Here is a 24,801-nt window from a genome sequence, read left to right on the forward strand (position 1 = left end):
TACTGCAACAGTAATGTGGTGGATGCACAGTGCACACGCAGAGTGACCTGTTAAAATATGGATTAATATCAAAGTCATAACAAAAGTTAAAGTTTCTCGTGCAAAACTCATGTACACTCATGCTAAAACATTAATATTTTACCATTGTCCTCATTATCTGGAGTTAAACAATAGCCAGCATGTTACAAGTTATTAGTTCCTTTTTTCCAGACAAATAATTATTATATGAAGGCCTAAAATATCTTATCGCAGAGTCAATCAAGATGACCACACAACGTCATTATCTGGCCAGCCCTTATGAACTAGCCTATCACCCATAGACATGTCTATGCTATCACCGGTTTAAAACAGGGTATCTACTATGTAGACTTTAGTAGCCTATAGAATGCTTTTAATCAAAGGAACATCATGACGTCAAGTGTCAGTAGTATTTAACTTGAACTCGAACCTATGCTGCGCAGCTGTGACACACCGTTTTAACTAGCAACAGCAATGCAGTCGATTGACATAATATGGCTCATAGTTGGTAAGTGAATTAAAAATTTAAAATGGATAATTCTTCAGGCAAATGTAGGTTATTGTTGCATTGGGACAAGCCTGTTAGGCTTAGGCTACTTTATTCTTGCATGCTCGTCCTTGAAAGCATGCTTATTGTTTGTTGTTAGAATGGTATAGACATTTATAAAATAATGTTTGAAAACAACAATTCTCATGTGAAGTAATACTTAAAGGATTTCTAGATGATTTCTAGACACAAAAGACTATTGTTATATTATTCAAAGCGTTCTAGACTGTCCTTTTTAGCTCAAGTTTGAATTTTAGACAAGTGCATATCAATTCAAATTCAGACTTAGAATTTCTTAGCAATAACTATTACACGTTTAAATGTAAGTATTATATTGATTATAGTTAATGGATGTAATGCATTTGTATTTGCCTAATTTGCAGCCCATTTCATCGTGCTTTTAACTTTTTTTAAACCATACTTCAGAATTAGCGCCAGCACTTTCCCAAAATGCTGTAATTTATAGTTACGTCAAAACATGTAAATAAACTGCAATTTTGTGTTTTTACTGTGTTTCTTAGCTGTCGTATTACAGCAATCCACTGCGACTGGCAAACACCATCAGCCAGAGCATGGGGAACAAACTCCCAAGTTTGCTTGTGCCATAAATGAGGAGGTAGATCTGAATTTCTTCGATGTTCTTTTGGAGACAGAGTTTTGGCCAACATAGCCAGAGTTAGGCCCTCTCCTAACAGTTTCTGCGGCCATTGCTGTTTGACGGTCGTTCGACCATAACTGATATCAGTACCAAAGATGTCACATACGAGAACTGAATTATAAGGAAGTTTTTCTTCAGCAATGACTATGACTTTCAGTCGAAAGTTTGGATGTTATGTTAGCATGTCTACGCTTTTGCTTCTGTTCTGTACTATACTTACATTACATTATTATTTAAGATATTTAAATCGTCAAATTAATAATTTACAGATTTACCAAGACTGTTTCATACGTAGCTTAATAATATTAAACGTATTCCTATTGTGTCTATGAAACTGAAAAAAAGTGTCGCTGTGCACTTATTTAATTAACAGACCAGCTACAACTTTACTTGGAGCAGATTTTGAGATGCCAAGTTACTGTAGATGCAGGGCCCATTAATAGTATATCGCTATATAGAAGATGAACGTTTGATGAATTTACTATCCAACACTTTCTGATGTGCAGGTAGTTCCTTGTAGTTTGCTGCAGGGTCCCCTGCAGGACTCTGGCACCGTTACTTTGGAAGTGTCAGTGGGACAGACCATTCAGGTGGCCTTACAGAGGATATCCAAACATTCGTGCAACTGGAATTGGGAAAGTTGTGATGACTCTGATAATAAACCAACTGTGTTTGGGCAGCACAGGTATGTGTGTATGAGTGTGTAAAAAAAAAAAAAAAAACACACACACACACACAAAGGCTTTATAGTAAATGTAGCCATTCGTCTGGACTGTGAACAACTGGTTATCATGTATAGAAATCAACAATCTTCTCTTCTGAATGCAAACTAGGCATTCGGCAATGCTCACAACATTACAACATGAATAATTACCCAGAATCATGTCCAGAGGTCCTCAGATGGATACAGACCATATTGTCATATTTGATCTTGAAACAACACAATGTGCACATCTGAAGATTATTTGAAACCAGTAGCATTCTAGCTTGGGGCATTTGCTCCTGACACTTACTCTTAAAACCGTGTCTGGGTGACACTTTTTTTGTGCCTTGGAGTATGCCTTCATTTGAGTGAAAAGTGCTGTCAGTTATTTTTTTTTAGTTTTGGCAAAAACGAAATGCCTCTTAACCCGAATAACTAATAATAATTGAGCAATGATGTATTTATGAAGAAAAACTCCTGACTGTATTGCTGCACATATCTGTTCTTAGATATTTCTATGAATTTGTTGACCATTTAGAATGCATAATGCACGGTAGTAGTGGAAGGCATTTTAGGTATCGCAGTTCGAGGCAATGAAATGTTGTGACTGAAAACTACTTATTGTGCCTTTCAAGATCAATGTCTAGATCAACGGACAACCTTGATCTGGGCAGCAGTGGTCAAATAGTGGCTCAGAGACCGCTTTCGGCATCAGTATGGAAAATGGTGTGAAATTAGTACATACATTTTGAAGCTTTTGTCATTTCATTTAGATGACCAAGTAACAGACTAGACACAAGTTACATGTTGAAAGTCAGTCACTCAGACCTGTGGCTCTGTCATAGGGGATGAAAGAAGGAGATGCACTGAAACCTAAACATGTGTGTCACTAAATATGAGTATCGCACCACCAACCTATTGAAATACTACTTCGTTTACTAACCCACTGAAGTGTTGCTCATGATTGGCAAATTAGAAATTTAAACTAAATCAGTAGTCATTCATTTGTTTAGAGTTTTCATTCTCGCATCCTTTTTTTGAGGATTGATTAGTTATTGTTTTATTTGATCACAGAGGTCATGACATAACGATTATCCATGTGTGTCGCAGATGTTGTGGTGCACGGTATTCAGATATGCAAGTTCTATTGGCCTCTGCCCCCATGTCTAGTATAGTTTTTAGACATTGAAATATGTGCATATGGGATATGCAATGTGTGTGTGAATGCTGTCTTTGCCACGGTTAGACACATAGCTTTGTCCCCACAGGGAGGGTGCCTTTGAATTCCAGTTTCAAGCCACTGACAGACATGCTGGGTTAGCCACCATCAACTGTCGAAATGACAGCACGAACACGAGTGTTAAAATCAGTGTCAAACCGATCATGAGTGAGTCTTGACCTCTCCTTCCTCTTAAGCCCAGTTGTTGTTTTGTCTTCAGCTCTGACTGTCTCCATCTTCTCCTACCCATGTCTTAATAATCATAATAATTATGATTATGATTATTATTAATAACATTACTAATAATAATATCTAGTAGTAGTATACTTGTACAATTTGTGAATTATTTTATGTCTGATAGGGCACATTTTTGTCTACCACATAAAGTGCTGTCAGTGACTATGTGATTCCTTTCTATCTGATGTTCAGAGAGGCCTTCCAAACCTGACTTGAGCATTGTTAAGGGGGAGGAAGGCTGGTCAAACAATTTTGCGTGTATGTCAAAGGGAAGCCCTGTCCCAGAAATAAGATGGTACAGCGATGTCCACAAGTCTAAGTAAGAGTCCTGATTGCTTGTCATTTACAGACAGACTACCTAAGACAAGTCTCTGTGCTATTTATGCGCAAGAAATATGTATGTCAGTTATTATTTAGCACTCCATCAAAAATGTGCTATGTAATGTCATGAAACTGATGTACCGTATGTATCCTACCAAAAACAGAGTCATATCCAAGGACGTAACCAATCAGTCCACACCAACCAGTATGGAGAGCAAGCTTGAAAGCTACGCTCATCAGACGACAATGGTGTTGTGTTGTGCTTCAAACCCATTGGGGGAAGAGTGTTCTCTACTCCACGACTATGGTAAAACATCTTACAGACGTGTGTGCGCGTGTTTGTATGTCTGTGTGTGTACCTGAGGGAGGTTAAGTCTGCTGTGGGAGACTCACTAGCAGTTAAGGTAGAGGTGGTTGTGTGATTTTGTTTGTGCTTGTGTGTGTGTGTGTGTGTGTGTGTGTGTGTGTGTGTGTGTGTGTGTGTGTGTGTGTGTGTGTGTGTGTGTGTGTGTGTGTGTGTGTGTGTGTGTGTGTGTGTGTGTGTGTGTGTGTGTGTGTGTGTGTGTGTGTGTGTAGTGAAAGAATTGTTTAATTTTTGAATGATTCTACATTTCACATACAATAGTGTATGTGCACAGACACAATAGACACAGCGTAGCTCACACCATGAAACTATGTTGATCCTGATGATAGCAGCAGAGAGCTAGAGCCTGGACAATGGTCTTGCACAGGACGATCTGAAGGTCATCTTCTTTTCTACCTCAGATCTGGACCACCCTGCCTCTAGCCCTCCTGTCCTGGTGATCGCTGGTCAGACTCTTCTGCTGCGCTGTAGATACGATGTTCCGCAGAGGCAGTTTGACTGGTTTTATAATGGAAAAAAGGTGATAATCACTACACTAGCAGTAGCATCATTGTGAAACACTTATATTTTCTGCCATCTCTACATGATTGTTCTCTATCTAGGCTGAACAATTTACTGAAATGAGATCTAAATACCTGTATCTGAATATCAGTGACTCGTTCACCAGTACTGAATTCATCTGTAAAGCTATTAATAGTAAAACCAGCTCTGCAAAGATCAACGTTTTGGGTAAGTTACATTTCTATTCATCATTTTGCAGTCCCAACATGTACTGTGTCCAGTATCTTTGCCTTTGCATGTTCTGCCGTTGTTGCTCACAAAGAGGATGGCCATCATGAAATGCTGACCTGTTGCTTTTGTGTTTCCTTAGAGAAAGGATTCATTGATGTATTAGAGCTGAACGAGATCAACAACATCCCAGCCAATAATAAGTCAAGGTTCTGCTTCAATGCCACAGTGCTCTCCTTCCCATTGGCTGATTGCCACTGGATTACTCCGGCTGGAGGGAGAGTGAAATGCCAAGGAGAACAGCAGCTGTTGAAAGGAAAGAGGTGAGTAACACAAGAGGGTTGGCTCAATACATCTGTTCTGTCGCATAATTTTTGCTGTTTGTGTAAAAGGCGCTCTTTGTCTCTAGCACTTCCCAACTCTGTGTCCAGGAGCCAGGCGCTTATCAGCTGCAGCTGGAGAATAGTGACACCAGTGTCACCAAAAATCTGTCTTTGTGTGTAACAGGTAAGTTTCTGTTGGTGCGCACTATTATGAGTGGTGCAAGACACCAAAGGTGACGACAGCTAGGGAACGTTTTTGAGCCATGTTGCTGGGCAATCGCATGATCTTTTCCTAGTATTCCGATTGGATGATTGTGAGAAGTTGCTCACTGATGATTGAAGTTCTCCAGATAAACATTTGTTGCCCAATAGTTCCTGAATGAATAGCACATATCTCTTCATGTCCCTCTTACAGACACACCAACTTTGCAGCTTAGTCAAAATGGTATTTTAGTGACCTGCGTGACTACCAGCTCGCAACCATGGAACCTGACCTGGAAAACATGCCGGTTTCTAGCTGAGTACGTCCAAGTTTCTTTTCTTTTCACTTGGCAATAAAAGAAAGCAGTCGATATTTTTTGCCATTTCCATCTTCAAAAACACTGCTTTATTTCATCCATCTTTTTGCTTTATTTCATCCATATTTTTGCTTTATTTCATCCATCTTTTTCCATTTTTTTCCATTTAGTTGCCAGAATTCCACTTTCTGGGAAGAGAGGCCCCCTGAAACTCTTCCTGAGCATTCCGACTCTGAGCAGTACTGTCACCAGACGATTGTGAGCTCCGTCCCGTACAAAGACGTGCAAGGCCAACTGCTGAGATGCTGCCTCCGAAACCAAGCCAGCAAGCAGTGCAGTGATCAGATTCTCATCGAGGGCCATCTGCCACCTCAGGCAGTACATGGTGCCTATGTTTGCCTATGTTGAGTGTGTATGGCTTGAATAATTGTGTCTATGTATGTGTATGTTAAGTACGTATCGATGCTTTTGAAGGTGTATAACTCCACAAACCTCTCTGGTTTGTACTCCCATTTAAAAGCAATTGCTTGGGAAAACCACATACCCCACATTGTAACCTGCATTGTCTCTAGTTAACTATGCAGTTGGTATGTTACCTTGCAGAAGATGATGGCTCTTCCCAAGTTGTAAATTTGGCCTTGATCTGGCGTAGGGATTCCATTTTATCTACTGTTTAGATCAGGGGTCTTCAACAGGGGGTCCGCGACCCCCAGGGGGTCCGCGGAGGTACTGCAGGGGGGTCGCGAAATCTTTGGTTGATAAGATAATTTTTTTAAATATTTCTAAAAAAAAAAAAAAAATCAACCAATTTTTTTTCCACAAATTTAAATATCTTCCAAATCAGAATTGTATTTATTCCCTTTAAATTTACATTAACATAAATCCAACATATTGTAGCGAATGTATAAATTGATCGAGAAGACGTTATCTTTCAGTCCAATCGACACCCACAGCTACCCACAGGAGCTCTTTCAAGCTGGGCACCGGTTCACTCACAGCACCTTTCATGCACAGGCACTAGCCAATCAGATCGCGTTTCTGCTCAAGTCTAAAGAGCGCGAAGGTCAAAAATAAAAGATGGCGGACCAAACTCCATAGCTGGCCTTGTTTGTACCTGTATAAATTGTTAGTTTGACATTTTTTTGCTTACATTTTAAAAAAAAATTATAAAGAGAAATAGACACTGTAAAAGGTCAAAAAACGTTAATTGTAACTGAAAAATAAGTGAGGATTTGCGAGGTGTGTGAGCCTCCTAGCTAATGTTAGCATGCTACTACCTACAATCTTAACAACTTGCTAGCGGTGTGACTGGTTTGTTGACCTGTCAATCTCACTATAACATCTATGTTGTCAACACAACTCCATGCGCCAGAAATTTGAAAAGAAGATAGATCTCAGTAATGTGGGAGGATGTGTGCCATTGACACAATAACAGGGTAGCTATGTTTATTTGGCACTAGGCCCAGTATATTATAAACAATATTTTATGCAATTTATATAGTAGAGGGTCCCTGCTCATCTCGCCATCAGTTTGGGGGTCCCTGGCCTGAAAAACGTTGAAGACCCCTGGTTTAGATTAATGATGAATGTACAGTTTTAGCTGTACATTGTGCTTAAATCTTTAGTGTTTTTCTTCTTGTCTTTCTCAGTCCCAGAATCAACCCCTACCCCTTTCCTCGTGGGTGTTTTGTTTATGCTGGTGGTGATCATCGTCCTGGTCACCACATTACTCTTGTCTTGCGTCAGAAATAAGGTACGTTTACATTTTTTCATTTTCACACGCACTTGTTTCTCAGCTGTACCTACATTCCCCCTAACCCTGGTGCTTATAGAAACCAGCGTACCAGAGCCAGCTGCAGATGATTCAGATGGTCGGCCCCGCTGACAATGATTACATCTACATTGACTTTAAAGACTTCAAGTATGATCAGAAATGGGAGTTCCCTCGAGAAAACCTTGAACTAGGTACACAACCAAGGCATATTTACACTGTAGAGTTTAGATTTTATGAAGAAATACTGTGTACGTTAGAATTGTTAAAAAGTGTAGGTTAGGCACGAATTTAAGTGTCTTAAATAAATTAATCATTAATAAATTAAGCAGTTAAGATGTGTTTTGGCCTAAGACAATTTGTCATATTTCAAGTGCAAAACTTTACTAAGTGATCTTTAGGAAGCCTAGCACCTTGCTGCAAATCCAAACTTATTTAGTTTCTAAGATCAACTCTAATACTTCTTTTTATCCCATCTCTACAGGGAAAGAGCTGGGTTCCGGAGCCTTTGGTATGGTGGTACAGGCCACCGCCTATGGGATCACCAAGCCAGGGGTCTCCTTGCAGGTGGCCGTCAAAATGCTCAAAGGTCGGACATTTCTAAGTTGCCTGACAATCAATAGAATGGATACCTACTAGATCTGCTAATACTGACACGCAGAGATCATGAGCACAGTGAGATCAGTGCAGTAGCTCCATCACTTATCAGTCAAAGCGCTGCACCTGACTGCCCTTATAGAGGAAGTCTATGCTGAAACGTTATCAGTGAGAAGTTACACTATCTAACAGACCTAATGTGGGTGTACGTATTCATTTTAGGAGTATCTGATATTGAGATGATGTTTCTATGAAATATATCAGATCGAAAACAGAAAAATGTAAAGTATAGGCATAGGTTTATACTCTTACACTCATTTCTCATAATCCCAATTTTGTGAAACGGTGGCATTGTGAAATCTTGTGAAGAATTTAAAACATGAACTTATGTGTAACCTTATATGCTATTACAATGATGGTGTAATTTCCAAAAAAATGACAGGATGATGTTGCTATCTGCTTTCGGACCTTGACAATTTCACACAGTGGCATGCAGTGTGAAGGTTTTCCAGGAAACACCATATACTGACTCAAACTTTGTACGCATTAGCCTTACATCACAGTTCTAACCGCAACATTCACATAGACAAATAAGATTTGCCAAATACACTCTGTATATGACTGTGCCTATGTCTATGGTATTCTTCTTACTCCACAGACAAACATCAGGCAGTAGAGCGGGATGCCCTGTTGTCCGAACTGAATATGCTAACATACATTGGGCACCATTCCAATATTGTTAACCTGCTGGGAGCGTGCACATTCTCAGGTAAGTTACAAGCCTCCACACAGGTCCAGGAACAGGACAGGAAAGGACATGAACTGTCCCAATGAATATGAATGCGAATACAGTTATGGTTATGTGTATGATTAGTTATACAGATGTGAGTATGAATAAAACTAGGCATGTAAGTAGCAACTGGAATATGAAAATACATAGCTTATATATTAGAACAGTCAACAAACAAACAAACAGTCAGGGAGGCTGCTTCCCCTGACCAGTGGCTAGTTGAGAATAGATGTTTTTTGTTTCAGCTATTAAATACATTGCTAGTGCTTTTCATGGCCGGGCAAGTGTGTATGAACCCAGTCAAAATAGAGCAATTACAGCAGAAATGTAAGTAGGGACAGAGCACGTTGTAGATGTAGCCATGAGTCAACATGACAACAATATACATATACAATATATACATTATAACATATTTTAACATAGATGAAGGTCAACACATGATGAAGGTGAAGGTGATGATGAGGTGAACTTGATGATGTTATCGCCTTAAGGTCTTGGCGTATAAACATACTCCAGGAATAACTCTATACAACTGATCCATCCATAGGGCCCACCTACCTAATCTTTCAGTATTGCTGCAATGGGGACCTCCTGAACTACCTGAAAGACAACAGAGAACGCTTCCACAAGTGTCTGGCAGATGCAATTACCAAAGATCGTTTTACCAGCCTGTACCATAACTACCAGCCAAAGCAAAACACCAGGTAGCATTCAATGTACATTATGTTTATCTTCTATTGCAGATGCTTTAATCCAGAGTGATTTACAGTTAGTGCTGTGCAGATATGCATTTTTCTCGGTATTTACACACACTCCCTGGATATCAAACCCATGATTGTAATGTCCGCATCCAAAAAACATAGTTTGTGTTGCGTGTTGTGGCAATGCAGAAGCACACATATACAGTATAGTAAACAAAGAGACGTAAAACATCATTTTTGTCGGTTCATATCAGTTCATATCCTTAAAATATTCATATCCATGTCCTAGTTTGACTAGAAAAGGAAGTACAAAGCTGAAGCACAACACAAGTTTAATGTCCCTTTCAAAGCTGCATTGTGACATGACGCTGTAGGAAGACCTCAGATCAAATCTGCTCCAGACTTCTCTAATAGCATCTCACTTCTGCAGCGACTATCAGCACCCGGTCAGTCCGTATGTCCCAATGTCTCCGGTGAAGAACCAGGAATTTGTGCCTCTCCTTGGCCAAACCCCAGCCTCTGTGGATATTTCTGAAGGTACACTCATCATCTGTAACAACACGCTAGTAAAGTTTGTGAAAATCTCATTCCTCAATGCCTCAGAGGAGGTGCTAGCAACTGATGGGTTAAAGGCGAAGTCTGTTATTCTGGCAAAAGTATTGCAGCTCAACGGCCAATGAAATTACACCCCTCCCTTCCATGTTCATGAAGCAATGTGTTGATTGGCTGGAATAGTGTATGGCTCGGTCCGACCACTTTGTTTGTTTCCGTTTTACAGAGCCAGGACAAACAGCACAGGGTTTTCTGAGTGCACACACAGAACCAATTTGAAATTTGACAGTAATTGTATTGCATTAGATTTGTGGACTTCTCCTTTAAAGCAGCACAACGGATCAATAGCTATTCGCTAAAGGTATGCTAGCAGCTAAAACTAACGAAATCTCTTGAAATGTGCTGACTTTGACATTATGAGAAACTAGTTACTCAACGACTGTCCTTACACAGTCAAACGTCAAGCAAGTGCAACACAAGACAAAGCAAGACGGCAAATAAGCTACTTACTAGATCGGCAGAAAGTAAACAAGTCAGGTCGGCGGGCTGCGGCAGGCAAAACTACAGAACGCAGTTATATGCCTATGGACCCTGCTATGGCACGGAGGCGATTCTCCATATTAAAAGTCATTGTAGCGCCCCAATTTTTTTTAAGCTGATATTTTAAGGTTAAACTGCTTATCCTAACCCTAATCCTGAAGTATAATTGTTGCATAATGGGGCTTTAACTCCCGTGCACTCATCTCTCTCCCCTGCTGTTGCAGGGCTTCTCAGACTGTACTTGCATATTCAACAAAAAACAAACTCCTCCAGTTATGTGCTGTATTGTAACGGCAACTACTGTGTGAACTGTCCAGCTGATCTAGGAAGTTTTCACGTGGAAGATGGGTTTGATGACTCCGATGACCTTCAGCAAGAAGACCTACAGGCTCTAACCTATGGCGACCTTCTCTCCTTCTCTTACCAAGTGGCCAAAGGAATGGCATTTCTGTCCTCCAAGAATGTAAGGCCTGGAGTATGGTCTGTGCTCGCTATATAAATTATAATATAGATATAAAGGGAAAAGCATTTTGAAGGCATATACAGAATACATTAAACACGTATACTACACAACATTACAGCCATTACTTAATGTTGCATTCTCACTTATACTACCAAGTGTATGCGTAATGCAACATTAAGTTAGCGCAATAGGTCCTGTTTATGCTTCCTCTGTGAACACTGGACCATTGATGATAAACCACATTGCTGGTCTCCTGGTTTCTGCAGTGCCTTCATCGTGACCTGGCAGCCAGGAACGTGTTGGTGATGCGGGGCCGAATTGTGAAGATTGGGGACTTTGGCCTTGCCCGAGATATTGACAATGACTCCAACTACGTTGTGAGAGGCAATGTACGTATTTGCATGTAGAAGGATGTTTCCAGTGGAGGTCCCGTTACTGCTGTGTATTCTGTGTGTATCCCGGTCCTGAGGACCTGATTGATGTGTGTGCTGTAGGCGCGGCTCCCAGTGAAGTGGATGGCCCCCGAGAGCATCTTCAAGGGGATGTACACCATGCAGAGCGACGTCTGGGCCTACGGCATTCTGCTGTGGGAGATCTTCTCTTTGGGTAGGGACTCTTTAAAACACAAAGGCATGGATGGACACGTCTGTGCACCACGTCAGGCGTGAGCACCGTGTCTGTGTCTGCCAAGCTCAGGCCAGATTGTTCCTGAATGAAACTATGAAAACAAAATGGTGCACTGTAAACCCAGACAGTTCTAGTAACTCATTAACATTATGTATTCAGTACTTAAAACCTGGTATTTAGTTGACCATGTATTAGTTTTCTGAGCAAGTGCAGACGTTTTAATTGTATAGGAATGTATGTGTTTGAGATAACATTGCCTGATAACTCAAAAAATGTAAGTATCTGACGTCATCAACGTCGTTGAGAACACCATTGCAAAGCTCTTGCGATGAGAGACGGACACAGCAGACTTAAGGTAGAGGAGTCGTTTAGTAATCCAGAGGTTGGAAGGTTGCTAGTTCGATTCCCCACTCCTCCTTACCAAGTGTATAAGTGTGAACCCCTAAACTGCTCATGATCTATGAATGCAAAATTCCTTGTCAATCGCTTTGGATAAAAGCGTCTACTAAATCACAGATGTAAATGTAAATGCAGTGGCAACACTGGGAAGGCGGTCGACCAATGACAGTTCTCTCTACAGTAAGAGTTTGCGCAAGAACTTGGAACGTAAGGAAGATACCCTTTCAAAAACTTGTAAGGGCGTAATAACTAGTTTGAGAAAGACCCAGAGAAACACATATATATCTGACGAGGCTAAATCCTTTACGATTTTGGAATAATATGGGTTCAGAGAACTCAAAAATGATGAAAATGATAACACAAAAAATCAGAATAGCCGATGTTTAATTTTTGAGTTAAGTTTACTTAAAAAAAATAATATATGTACTCAAATGTTCTTATGTAATCGGTTACATCAAAAGTTTTGAGTTCTCTGAACTTGTTCAGGTTTACAGTGTGTATGGATAAAGATGTTTTTGTTAACTCACCTAAGTTACTTTACCTCTCTACCCTTCTCTCTGTCTCTTTCCCCCCTTTGCTCCCTCTCTCGTTCTCTCTCACTCTCTCTCTTTTTCTCCTCAGGTGTAACCCCCTATCCTGGTATGAAGGTGGATGGCCATTTCTACAATTTGTTAGAGCGAGGATTCCAGATGGAACAGCCATACTATGCAAGCAAGTCTGTGTGAGTGTCATCCGCACAAAATATGTGCTCATAATGCAACGAGTGACAAATATTTTTGGGCAACGTGCCACTCAAAAGCTGTCAGTGGTAACTCCAAGAGCGCTCAGTGTGGTTGCCAATAATCATTGACAGTTTAAATGTGTTCAGCCAATGTTTTTCTGTGATTGTACCTGTCAATGACGCCTGAAAGCTTGACAATCTTATCTACATTAAGAGTAATATGGGCCCTTTCAGTCATCATGATTATTATTGTGTTTTATAAGTTGTAGCAGAAGAGTACCTCTTTAAAACGGTCAAATATAACATGTGCAGAACATTTCCGCAAAATACCGTAAATAGGTGGAAATGCAAAAGCTGCTGGACAGGGCTCTTTTCTGAGAAAGAAAAAGATATTGTTCAGGTCTGAGGCCATCACTATGAATACACATTTATTTATTTATTTATTTTTTAAAGGGACACTATGTAGGTTTTTTAAACATATTTTTTGCCTGTAGTTTCTATAAGATGTTAAATGTATCCCTCCAAAACAATGCCATGAAATGGAGTTATAAACAAACTGGGTATTCGCACTTATTAGTATATTATTATATATTCTAGGCTATTCTTAAAAATAATAAATGACATTACTCTGTGGTGCTGTAGTTCAACTGTTAGAGCAAAGTGCTAACAACACCAGGTTCATGGGGTCGATAGGCATGTGCTGATGAAAATATTGCTTATAATATTGCTTATAACACTGCTTATAATCAGTGTTGGGAGGATCACTTAATGTATTTCGATACAATAACTGATTACCTGTTCAAAATGGTATTCAGTAACCTATTCCTATAATCACAATAATCACAATATTAAAGTAATGTAACTTGATTACTTTTCGTTACTTTTGGATTACTTCAAAGCCAAATGTGAAAATGAAGATAACAGTAAGGAGACATCAATAGCCTTATCCACTGTATATTGGTGTCTGTGATGGATATAAATGCTATAATGATATAGATGCTGAAAAACATTGGTCCAACCTTGAAGACAAAGACATGTACTGCTGGCATCAGAAACTGTGCAACTTGGCATTCATGAAGTGGTTGTGCTATCCATAAACCCCTCCTGTAAGGGCACACACCAGCTTTTTCAGATGACATACTTTCTGCATTTGTGCATTAGTAGTGCTACATAAATAACATTTGGTGTGGGCGTCCTACTTATTACTGAGGAAATGAACTTAGTTAGTACAAATATCAAAATGTACTATATTGTCATAGCTATGTGTTAGACAACAAACTGAACTCAATACTAAATATGTAAAGCTCTTTTTATGTGCCACTGAATTGATTGGAATGTCAGAATATCTTTTTTGGGCCCAAATGCAGCATTTCACCTAGATATTTTATTAGTGAATAACACATAATTTACGACAACACAGAAGAAAGTATGAACAATTGAAAATAAAAAATAAACCGGTCAGACCCCACTTTTCTTACCCTTAGTTGAACACTCTCTCACTGTCAACAGTTTTTACAAACAAATCCCTTGTATAATTTTACACTTTTTGCCCAATCCCCTTTGCAATATTGTGTGGGCCTCCTGGGCGGAAATGTGAACTAGTTCAGTTTGTTGCCCTGAAGGAAAATGGGCATGAAGGCCGTGTGGTTGTGGTTTGATATGTGCATATATGTCACGCCAGCACTAACTCTGCTCCTGCACCGCCCCCTTCGACTTTAACTCACGCAACTCCATCTCATTCACAATCACTGGAGTACTAATTACACACACACTGCACTGTTATGTTCTTCCCACTTTCAACTTCAAGGACAAAATAGTGTTGATATTTCCAGCCAGAGAAAGCATTTTTTGAACTCGAGGTCATCATATGGACTCTGTTGTCTTCTCGTGACGTGTTGTAAAGTGCGCATGTGGATGATAGTATAATGTTCTGCATTTTAAAATCAATTTGTAATCCTGTTAATAATCCCATTTTTTTGCTAAAAGAATCTGTAATTTAATTCAGTCTTTTTTTTGTAACTGTTACAGTTACCCTTTTTTGTATTCTTATTACAAAACACCGTTCCATGTATTCCGTTACTCCCCAAGCCTGCTTATAATTGTACTTTTAAGTGTCTGCTAAATGAAAATATGCATCTTAATTCTACTGCTCATCATTCTACTTCTAAGTGTCTGCTAAATGAAAATATGCATCTTAATTCTACTGCTTATCATTCTACTTCTAAGTGTCTGTTAAATGAATAAATGTGCAGGTATCAGGTGATGCAGCATTGCTGGGCCCTGGAGCCTAAGGATAGGCCGTGCTTCTCCAAACTGGTGGTGTTCATGGAGAACGAGCTGGCTGACATGGAGGAGAAGGTGACTAGACCCTTAGGGTGCAGTGACACTGATTCAGAGTGCTCTCATTTGAGTACTTCTGTTTTTAGGGCTAGTTGCAATTCCTGTTTTTACTTCAGCGAGTCTACTACCCACTTTGGACATAATACTCACATTGGTTCCTGTTGTTTTTCCTCTCTCTCTCCTTTCTTGTAGATTTACCATAATGTTGAAGAACAGAACAACAATAGCTTTGTGTACCAGAACATTGCAGATGTGGCTGAAGACTCTGAGCATTTTCAAATGTCTCAGAGTAAGAACATTACAGACGAGAAGGCTGTTGAATCATTAGACTCCACTGTCAAAGAAACATGAACTCAATTTCATAAGCTTTAGCAAAGTCAGAATAAAGCATACTCCTGTTTATAAAAAATATGCCATATATGTCATTTGTATATGACAATAGTCTGACAGCAATCTGCACTTTTTTTCTCAAACTACTGAATGGTATGTAACAGTATTACAGTGAAAATGAGACTTTCATATTGTAAAATGTAATATTATTATATGTTGTTGTTATAATATATAAATATATAATGTTATTATATGTATGTCAAAAACAATGTCATATTTTTGTCTTGTGTGTTTGATTATATAAGGCCATAAATGGAAAGGTCTGATTATTCCATTACTTTTATTTGTACTAACCCTTTTTATTTTATTTTTATATGCCGCCTTACTTACATGTTTTTTGCAGAGAAAGGATCCTGCCTTAGAAACATTGTTTAAGAAATGCTTATGAAATGCAGTGCATGTATACCTTAGGGCAAAAGACGGTTTGGTTTTGAATGTTTCTACTAGATACTACTTGATTGTGAATCTTTTTAAATGTATTCTCTTTTTGGCACAAATGTTGAAGGGTACATTGAATGAGACAATCTGAGGTGTAGCTACTCAGGCTTGATGCACTTACTTTTCATTTAGAGAAAATCTGAGATAACGATATTTCACAGTATTGTTTATGTATATGAGTAAGTATGCTTCAGTCAGACTGTTCAGTCCAGGACCTCAGTTTGCAGTGTGCAGTGCTAGTACCCATTTGTTGATAATTTCCATATAAACATGTATGGTTTGTCTGTATATAAGCTATATGAGATACAGAAGCTGTTGCTAAGAGAATTAAACATATTTTCTATTACTACTTCCGTCTTTTTATGGATTAAATTGTAAGCATTTTATATTTTATATTCATACTTTCTATTTGAGTTTGTGTGAACCGCTTTTTCTGTAGGAGACAGCTTAGAATGAACTTTCATGGCATAACACTAGATGGCACCACAACTCAGGCGTTTGATTGCCCCATCATTATAAAAACTAAAGCAACACAAGCAAGAAACTTAGAAATGGCAGTCAAATTTGAACCATGACCCCACTTTTATATCATTGGTTTGCTCGCCACATGATGCAACCACCCACGGTGGGCAACAGACTTAAAGTCTCCGAAGAGTAGCCAAAGGTTCTGTGGAGTTAGAAAGACAGGTGGCTGAGAACTACAGTAAGTGGCTCCAATGATAAATTGAATGCGGTTAGCACCCATAGCCTATGGATCTCTCCATCTAGTCTTCATCCTCTCAACATTATGCCAGTTTTAATTGCCATTATTCAATTTCAGCTTTTCTTGAGAAGACACTGCTAGTTGTCTGTAAAGGACATGCAACCATATAATTGGTTGTACGGAGTAGTTAATCTTATCCACGTAGTATCAGGGACTGGACAGGAACTTTGCCGGCTTCAGGGCAGAGCTGGAGAATTCCTGAAAACAGTTAAAAGACAGGGCATCAGGAATATGGACAGTATGGTAACGAAATGGCCAATGACTGACTGCGAAGTTAAATGTCTCAAAATAGACCTAATTTTTGGACATGGTGAACAGGCTTTACTAGTTATGGCCATGATGGCTGCATTGTCACAATAGAGAGAGATTCGATTCCGAGACGTGGCTGAAACCCATTGAACACGAGCAACCAAAATAGGATATGTTTCAAAAAGTGATGGTGGTGTCTCAATGACTGCGCTCCAGAGTTCTTCTGGCTGGTCCACAGGTTGGTGGGAGTGGGCCATCGAAATCACCACGACGCTTCCTTGGCTCTGGTCCTGCTGCTGCTGGCCAGGGTGTGGAGCTCTACGTCCACCGATGTGACGTGTAGTAACCTAGCTAATCCTAAATTGTCATTTTTAAAGGATACTTTCATCATTAGAAAACCCTTTGCCATTACGTTTGTGCAGCTGAACACTGTTGTGTTGTTTAAGGAAGCAATATACCTGACCTTCTTCAGGTTATCTGAGTATCTGAAGCATCAAAACCTGTAGAATAAATTATGATCTGAAAATGGTCAGAAAGTAAGAGCTTTTCTTCAGAAATACATCCGTCTATTATTGTTGTAGTTAAGGCTATACCATGCTCAAAATTGGCAAGAAACTGCAGATATCTTCCAAAGAACAGTACACACCGGCTTTAACCATGGCACAAAGAGAAGTGGGAGGTGTCGGTGCACAAATGTGCAGGTGGATAAGAACATCAGAATCTCTATTTTATATTTAACCTATAAAACACTAGTCTTGTCAGCAACAGTGAAGCGGCTCTGGGATGCTGGCCTTCTAGGTAGTTTAAAAGACAAAACATATCTCAAGTTCAAGTGTTTTTATTTGTCACATACAACAAATTGAAGTGAAATGTTAAAGGGTCAATGCTCCACACTGTGCAAAAATAAATAAAAATATAAAATAAAATAAATTAGTTAATTTATATAGATAAAATAAAAAATGTAAATAAAATCAAATTTAAAAATTTGAATTCAAGTGTCTCACTGCCTGTGGATAAAAACTTCTCTTAAGTCTCTCAGTCCTTGAGTTAAGGCTTCGTAGGCGTCTACCCGACGGCAGCAGGGTGAAGAGGCTGGCATTGAGGTGTGTGTCATCCCTCCTGATGTTTTTTGCCCTCGACTCCACCCTCTTGTGGTAGATGTCTTTCAAGTTGGGTAGGGACGCTCTGATAGTCCGCTCAGCTGAGCGCACCACCCTCTGTAGGTTGGCCTGGTCTTGAACGGTACAGCTTCCGTACCAGACGGAGATGCATCCTGTGAGGACGCTCTCCACGGCTGAGGAGTAGAAGGTTTTCAGGATGGAAGGGGAGACCTTGAATTTCCTCAGCCTCCGGAGGAAGTACAGTCGCTGCCTAGATGACTTTGTCACATGTTGTGTGTGGAGGGTCCAGGTTAGGTCTTCAGTGATGTGCACACCCAGGTACTTAAAACTAGGAACCCTCTCCACAGGCTCCCCGTTGATGATGAGGGGGGTGAACCCGCTGTCCTGCTTCCGCCGGAAGTCCACCACCATTTTCTTTGTCTTTTTTATATTTAGGGCCAAATTGTTGGACTGACACCACAGTGCCAGGTCTGCCACTTGGTTCTGGTAGGGCTGCTCGTTGTTATCAGAGATAAGACCCAGCACCACAATGTCGTCTGCAAATTTAATGATGGAGGTTGAACTTCCGGAGGCTGTGCAGTCATAAGTGTAGATGTTGTACAGCAGCGGGCTCAGAACACAGCCCTGGGGGGAACCGATGTTGAGGGTCAGCGGCCCAGAGGTTACACCACCCTCCACTTTCACCACCTGGGGGCGGTCAGTAAGGAAGCTGAGCACCCAGTTGCACATTTGGGTGTTGATCCCCAGCGACCTCATCTTGTCGATCAGGCGGAGGGGGACTATGGTATTGAAAGCTGAACTGTAATCAATGAACAGCATCCTCACATAGTTCCCCCCCCCCACCATCCAGATGAGTAAGAGTGGTGTTTAGCAGGTTGGAGATGGCATCGTCTCTGCTTCTGTTTGCTTTGTATGCAAACTGGAGGGGGTCGAACGAGTTTGGCAGGGAGGTGCAGATGTAATTTTTCACCAGCCTTTCGAAACATTTCATCACTGCAGAGGTCAGGGCCACTGGACGGTAATCGTTCAAACATAATGGTTTACTATTTTTGGGCACCGGTACAATGATAGACTTTTTAAAGCAAGATGGGACGACAGCTTGGGCCAGGGATGTATTAAAGATCATGGTGTACACTGGAGCTAGTTGGTCAGCACAGGATTTAGGGACCCTTTCAGGGATCTGGTCAGGCCCGGCAGCCTTTTTCCCATTTACCCCTTTGAACACCCTCCTCACATCACTCTCACTTACTATCTGAGACTGGATGATGAAAGGAAAAGACTGAAATGGGCAAAAGGAATCAGATACTGTGTGGAAGATGGTTGGAAATATGTTCTTAGCGGGATAAATGTAAGTGGAGGTGTTTGGATCACAGAGAAGAAAGTTTGAAATGTTATATAGTATTCTTTTTATTATTATTATTATAACACAAATTAAACTTAATAAAACTTAATTTAAAAAAGGTAAGTGTTATAGTTTACAGCTTCATGACCGATATAATTTTTTTCAAAGCATGTTTTTATAAGAGATAATTTCTATAACAGTCGAGGCTCAAGTAGTCATAAAAGGCCTTTAAGAAGTTCAACCGGGACGAAACTGAAGCTTTTCTGCATAAAGAACCAACTGTGGTTCTAAAACAAGCCAATCTGTCTGAGGGGAGGAGAATTTACACTTCTGCTGACAATCCCTATTGGAACAAACAACAAAAATGTTAATTTCAAATTTAAAGTCACAGATTTGACAGTTTTCATGGTATTTGCAATGAAATATTGAGAAATATGGTCATATGAACAAACCTGGTGTTTGCACTAGCTGCCCAGGTTTGGTAGGACATGGAATATAGAAACTGTTACTAAGAAAAGTAAACATATTTTATATAACAAGACATTAATTAAGTTTAAACATTGTAAAGTATAAAGTTGGGGTAACCACCTTTTTATTTATTTGGCAAAGCAGCAGTAAAGAGTTGTGGTCTGAAATGTGCAAGCTAACTACGAATACGTTATGCACAAACCTTGCAAACACCACCAAAAGTTAAGTTAAATTTAACATGCTCTAACATGTCTACTGGTGTCCTTTGGCGATAACGTTGGCAATGTAGTACGTATCCTGAAATGACAGGTGTTTCTTTTACATGACAATGCTTTAAAGTTAACTTTCATGACAAAATAGTAACACCAGATGGCGGCACAATTCAGGGCATTGATCGCTCAAATTATAACAGTATGAGCGAACAGAAACAACACATTCAAGAAACTTAGGAAAACACTAGTTAAAATGAAACCACGACAGCACTGTTGCATCACTTGTTTGCTCGCCCCCTATGATCATAGGTGGTCGATAACCTTTTGGTCTGAACTCCCGGCTATGCTAGCCTAGTAGCCCACGTCGAGCCTGGTCTGAAACATGGATATTAGCACTGTAAATTCTCTGTCTTATGAAGATTTTGTGGATACTTTTGGAAACGTTGTTGAGAGAAGTCCACTGATAGTCGCTGCGATATGGCCGTACCGCCCGTTCGCTAACCTGTCAAACTTAGAGGCCCGTATTTCTGAGTTAATTGACAGCCTTCCGGAATCAGGTTTGTCTTCGACTTTGTTTTTATCCTCAATACGTAAATCTATGCCCTGAAAGGTTCAATTTGTAGGCCTTCACTTGCAGACACCAAGGGAATTTCCTCTTAAATAAATTGGGGCTATGACCTAAATGTTATGATGAGGATAAGGGACAATGAAAGTGACGTTCGATCTATGATGTAGCTTTCTTTCTTGTGCACAGGTAAAGAGGGCATTCTCAGGTGTCATCCCGACCTAGCGGGCAGGGACCTCCAGAGGGGGACGTTAACCCGCGAGTCGCAAGAGGAGCAGAGCCAAGCCGGCATGGCCTCGCTGAATCCCGAGGAGACCACGCGAATGTACCGTCTCAACACCGAGTACAAGAGGCGTTTTGGCTTCCCATTTATCATATGCGCCAAGATGAACAACAAAGCTGCTATTCTGCGCCAGCTGACGGAGCGCTCTGGGAACAGCCAGACGAAGGAGAGAGCCCACGCAATTGATGAGGTTAAAAAGATTTGTAATCTCCGGCTGCGTAATATTGTGTTGCCTGACATTCAAAATAAACTGTAATTGGTATCATTCTCCGCTGCTATCGTCATTTCTAAAAAAAATAATCTGTTCATGTACAGTTCCAGACAGTTTTAACGTTCAAGCGATAGTCATGGTCCGGCCTAAAGTAGCCTAATACAAGACTGTGATAGCTCTGCATCTTCAAGCATATGTTCCTGTCTGCAATAAAGTATGAAAGACGGATATTGGTCATATAGTAATCCCCTGCGATGATCAATATTTCCAACGGGCGACCACTGGATGACATGTAAGGTTGAATAGGTAAGAAGGCTTAACACGTCATCAAGTCAATCTGACGCCTATGAATTTTCAGAAGCACTGCTTGTTCATATCGAAATGGCCTCCCATACACAAACTAATGACCAGGACGCCCTTTGTACATTTTATTGGATTAAACAAATATTTTAAATATGTGGAGTGAAAGAAAGTTATTATAGAAAGTAGACTTGACAGAATATTTAAATACACATCATGTTATTACATTGTAATGTATAACAATTAAGCTACATTACAAGGGAAAACGATGGTGATTCTTTTGACGATTGGAGAGTATTCAGAGTATTTAGTTTCATAAAAGGAGAACGAAGTGCTGTGTACTTATTTGAGACAACTCCATCGCAAACATGTCAGGACTTCTCTCTGTTTGCATTGGTAAATGTACACTGCCCTCTGCCGTCAATGCATGCTGTACAAAGCAGAGAGATCGAAGGTTTCTTATGGTTTAGTACTGGCCAAAAGTCCCCTGAATGGAAAAAGTTGCCGCTCTCCCCACAGAGAGAGTTGAAATCACACATCACACACTGGTCAGCAGTTTTCATCTGGCATCACTCAATGGTACGTGTATGTTTGTGCCAGAACACTGTAAATAATAGTCTTTGTCCAGTGTGTTGATGCGTTTTACGCAGCGTCACGGGGGACCGAGGAACCCAAACCATGCAAAGGTGAGGACGGTGCCGCAGGCGCTCCCGGGACGCAAGTCTCCTCTTTCAGGTCCCCGGAGGTTATAGAGGAATCCTGCTCGGGGTCCCCTGCCCTGACTCGCCTCTTGTCCTCTTCTTTCTTCCACTTCATGCGGCGATTCTGGAACCAGATCTTGATGTGTCTCTCGGTGAGGCTGAGCGTCAGCGCCAGCTCTACGCGCCTTGGCCGCGAGATGTACTTGTTGAAGAGGAATTCCTTCTCGAGCTCCAGCAGTTGGGCGCGCGTATAGGCCGTCCGCGTTCTCTTGTTCTCCTCCACCTCCACCATGTAAGGGCCTGTGGAAAGTCCCCCAAGAACAAACATAGTGAACTTCACTTGTCAGATTCAGGTTCTACTATTCTACCCTATCACTGCAGTTGAGATAACATGCAAATTGGAAGAAGAGGCCTATTTGTAAAATATTTCGAGTAATTCTCAGTCTGTTTTGTGGTGACCTTCAAGTTGACTTTCTTTCTATCTACTCAGGAATTTTCTTAATTTCGAATCTTAGTTTAAATTCACGAGTCTGGGGTGCGCGACACTAATTATGATTGGAAGCTTTATTCCTGCGGGACAAAGGTACAGGCGACAGGGATATGTTCGTCTCTGGTGAGGCCTGCATCAAAGCTTTGAGATGTGTGAACACATCCAATTTATTTAAATATTTTTTCGACTTCGAGTTATTTAAGCACAGTTTTATTGTGCGCTAATAACCAATTTAAGGAAGTGTAGGCTACAGGCTTCGAAGACATAGCACTGCAACCTGTTCAGAACAATACATGCAGCGTCACGGGGTTTTTGCAATCTCAGGTTTATTCATGTCGTAAGTTTTCACTTAGTTTTGACAAGTTAACATTTACTCCTGGTAAGGCGCCTAATACAAATGATCGAGTGTGGCTGTTTTTTTAAAGACAATTAAACTAATGTTGTGTGAATATGTGTTAAAAAGGAGAATATAGGCTGCAAATACCAAACAACAGTTATTTACTGTCAACCTCATGAGGACTAACACAATTATGGTCGTGACCAAAACAAATGTAGGCCTAGCCTTCGACCCAAGTAAATCTAACATTATAGAACACCTAGGGAACAAAATGTCTTCAATTACATTGTAGACATTAATTTACAAAGATCAAACTATATATGATAGCGCTCGTCGTGATTATAATGCCTTTTAAAAAGAGGCCTAAATGTTTTTACGTGAGCTATTCGTTTTAAATCCAGACTATGAGAGGGAAATACATGGCCGTGATAAAAAAAAAAAAAAAAACATTTCATGTATGCAGTTGACAATTTAGGGATAGTAAGTTTAGTGCAAAACACAAATGTATAATATAGTCAAATGTTTTACCAAAAATGCTTTGACTACTACGCGGAAGTGTCTAGAATGATAAATACGAAATTACAAAAATAATACCATTTCGAGCATAAAGGCCTTGCCAGTTTGAATGGAGACTTGAGATAAAGCCTTTAAACGACACTCGTTTCGGATAAGCTTGCTAAACATTGTGGTTGATATGGTAGAAGTGCATTTGACCTCTCCAACTTAGAATTTTTACCAGCACAATGTAAATACTAACCCACCCAAAATAGATAGGCCACAGATTAAACGCTGTAACATCGGCCTATATAAAATGTATTTGTAATATTTCCTTTCCCTAAAACCAGCTTCGTATTGAAATGTCTGGGCCAAAAGAAGACTTATTCGTCAGTGAATGACATGTTAGCCTAATTTGTGTCTTGCAGTAAAAATGAAATGAAACACTGTGTACACTTCCAATATCTGACTATTGTAAGATATATATTTGGCTGCATATTGTGCGTTTGTAATGGATACTAAAGGAGATATTATCAAGGAGCCTTGCCCGTTTACTAAAATGAATGAAAATGTGCTTAAACGACCTCAAATGGAACTTTCAACTGTCAAATATGTGGGCCAACATGCCAAGAACTTTACCTGCCCATTGTCCTTTCCAAGTGTGTGCGTGAGACTTTGTGGACTTCATCCAAGGAAAGGGTAGGTGGTATCTGTTCCTGTCGGCACAGAGGTCAGGAGGGTCTCCATAGCCTCCAACAGATTGCAGGTGGGCCGGGGGTGCCTGGGGGTGCTGCAAGTGCTGGACGACCGGATCTTCCCGCATAGGTATGCTATATGAAGCAATATCAGGCAGGCTCGTATGATCAAGGGTGCCCACGGAGGGCGAGCCATAGACGGATTGAGTCTGTCTGCCCATGTAGAGACACGGCGGCGGGCTCTGGTTGAAGTCCTCGCTCTGAGGTCTTTGGAAGGCGCAGGAGTCTTTGTAGAGCTGCACGGGAGGGTAGAAATGGTCTTCCCGATTCATGGTTGCCGAGGCCCGGGGATTCCGAACCACACAGGTGCACATGTGTATCTATCCTGTTCAGCGCTGCTCCGCTGCTCTATCTACCCTACCTGTGTCTTACGCCGCTCTAGGCCCTCATAGGTGTGTCACTATCACCATGTGACCCTTCAGCTCCTGACTATTGGCTTCACCGTTTACACAAAACGCCAACTCCTGGCAGGTAGTCTCTATACACGTCTCCTCCGTTCGGTCCCCTGGTCCTACAATAATTGAACAGAATTGACCGTGTGAG

General features: G+C 40.5%; 3 protein-coding genes across 3 annotated transcripts; 2 read left to right on the plus strand and 1 right to left on the minus strand.

Moving 5' to 3' along the window:
• Positions 1–492: 492 nt before the first annotated feature.
• LOC308378614 (receptor-type tyrosine-protein kinase FLT3-like) lies at positions 493–15,489 on the plus strand (the record flags this gene model as incomplete). The annotated part of the gene is made up of 24 exons (XM_080855558.1): positions 493–526; positions 1,087–1,181; positions 1,730–1,908; positions 3,195–3,313; positions 3,575–3,701; positions 3,868–4,010; positions 4,469–4,587; positions 4,670–4,796; positions 4,939–5,119; positions 5,206–5,303; positions 5,535–5,640; positions 5,808–6,022; positions 7,287–7,390; positions 7,470–7,602; positions 7,893–7,997; positions 8,664–8,774; positions 9,343–9,499; positions 9,927–10,033; positions 10,906–11,051; positions 11,318–11,440; positions 11,546–11,657; positions 12,699–12,798; positions 15,051–15,156; positions 15,331–15,489. 24 exons carry the CDS (start codon positions 493–495, stop codon positions 15,487–15,489), a joined length of 3,006 nt encoding a protein of 1,001 aa, XP_080711684.1.
• A 5,014-nt stretch (positions 15,490–20,503) lies between these two features.
• Positions 20,504–21,225, plus strand: urad (ureidoimidazoline (2-oxo-4-hydroxy-4-carboxy-5-) decarboxylase; the record flags this gene model as incomplete). The annotated part of the gene is made up of 2 exons (XM_080855565.1): positions 20,504–20,678; positions 20,876–21,225. The coding sequence occupies 2 exons, from the start codon at positions 20,504–20,506 to the stop codon at positions 21,223–21,225; spliced, it is 525 nt and encodes a 174-aa protein (XP_080711691.1).
• An 897-nt stretch (positions 21,226–22,122) lies between these two features.
• Positions 22,123–24,533, minus strand: pdx1 (pancreatic and duodenal homeobox 1; the record flags this gene model as incomplete). The annotated part of the gene is made up of 2 exons (XM_080855463.1): positions 24,143–24,533; positions 22,123–22,481 (listed from the first exon to the last, which is right to left on the minus strand). Exons 1-2 carry the CDS (start codon positions 24,528–24,530, stop codon positions 22,123–22,125), a joined length of 747 nt encoding a protein of 248 aa, XP_080711589.1. The 5' UTR covers positions 24,531–24,533.
• Between the last annotated feature and the right edge of the window lie 268 nt (positions 24,534–24,801).

This window comes from Sprattus sprattus, assembly GCF_963457725.1.
Source record: "Sprattus sprattus genome assembly, chromosome: 17".
Classification (NCBI taxonomy): domain Eukaryota; kingdom Metazoa; phylum Chordata; class Actinopteri; order Clupeiformes; family Clupeidae; genus Sprattus; species Sprattus sprattus.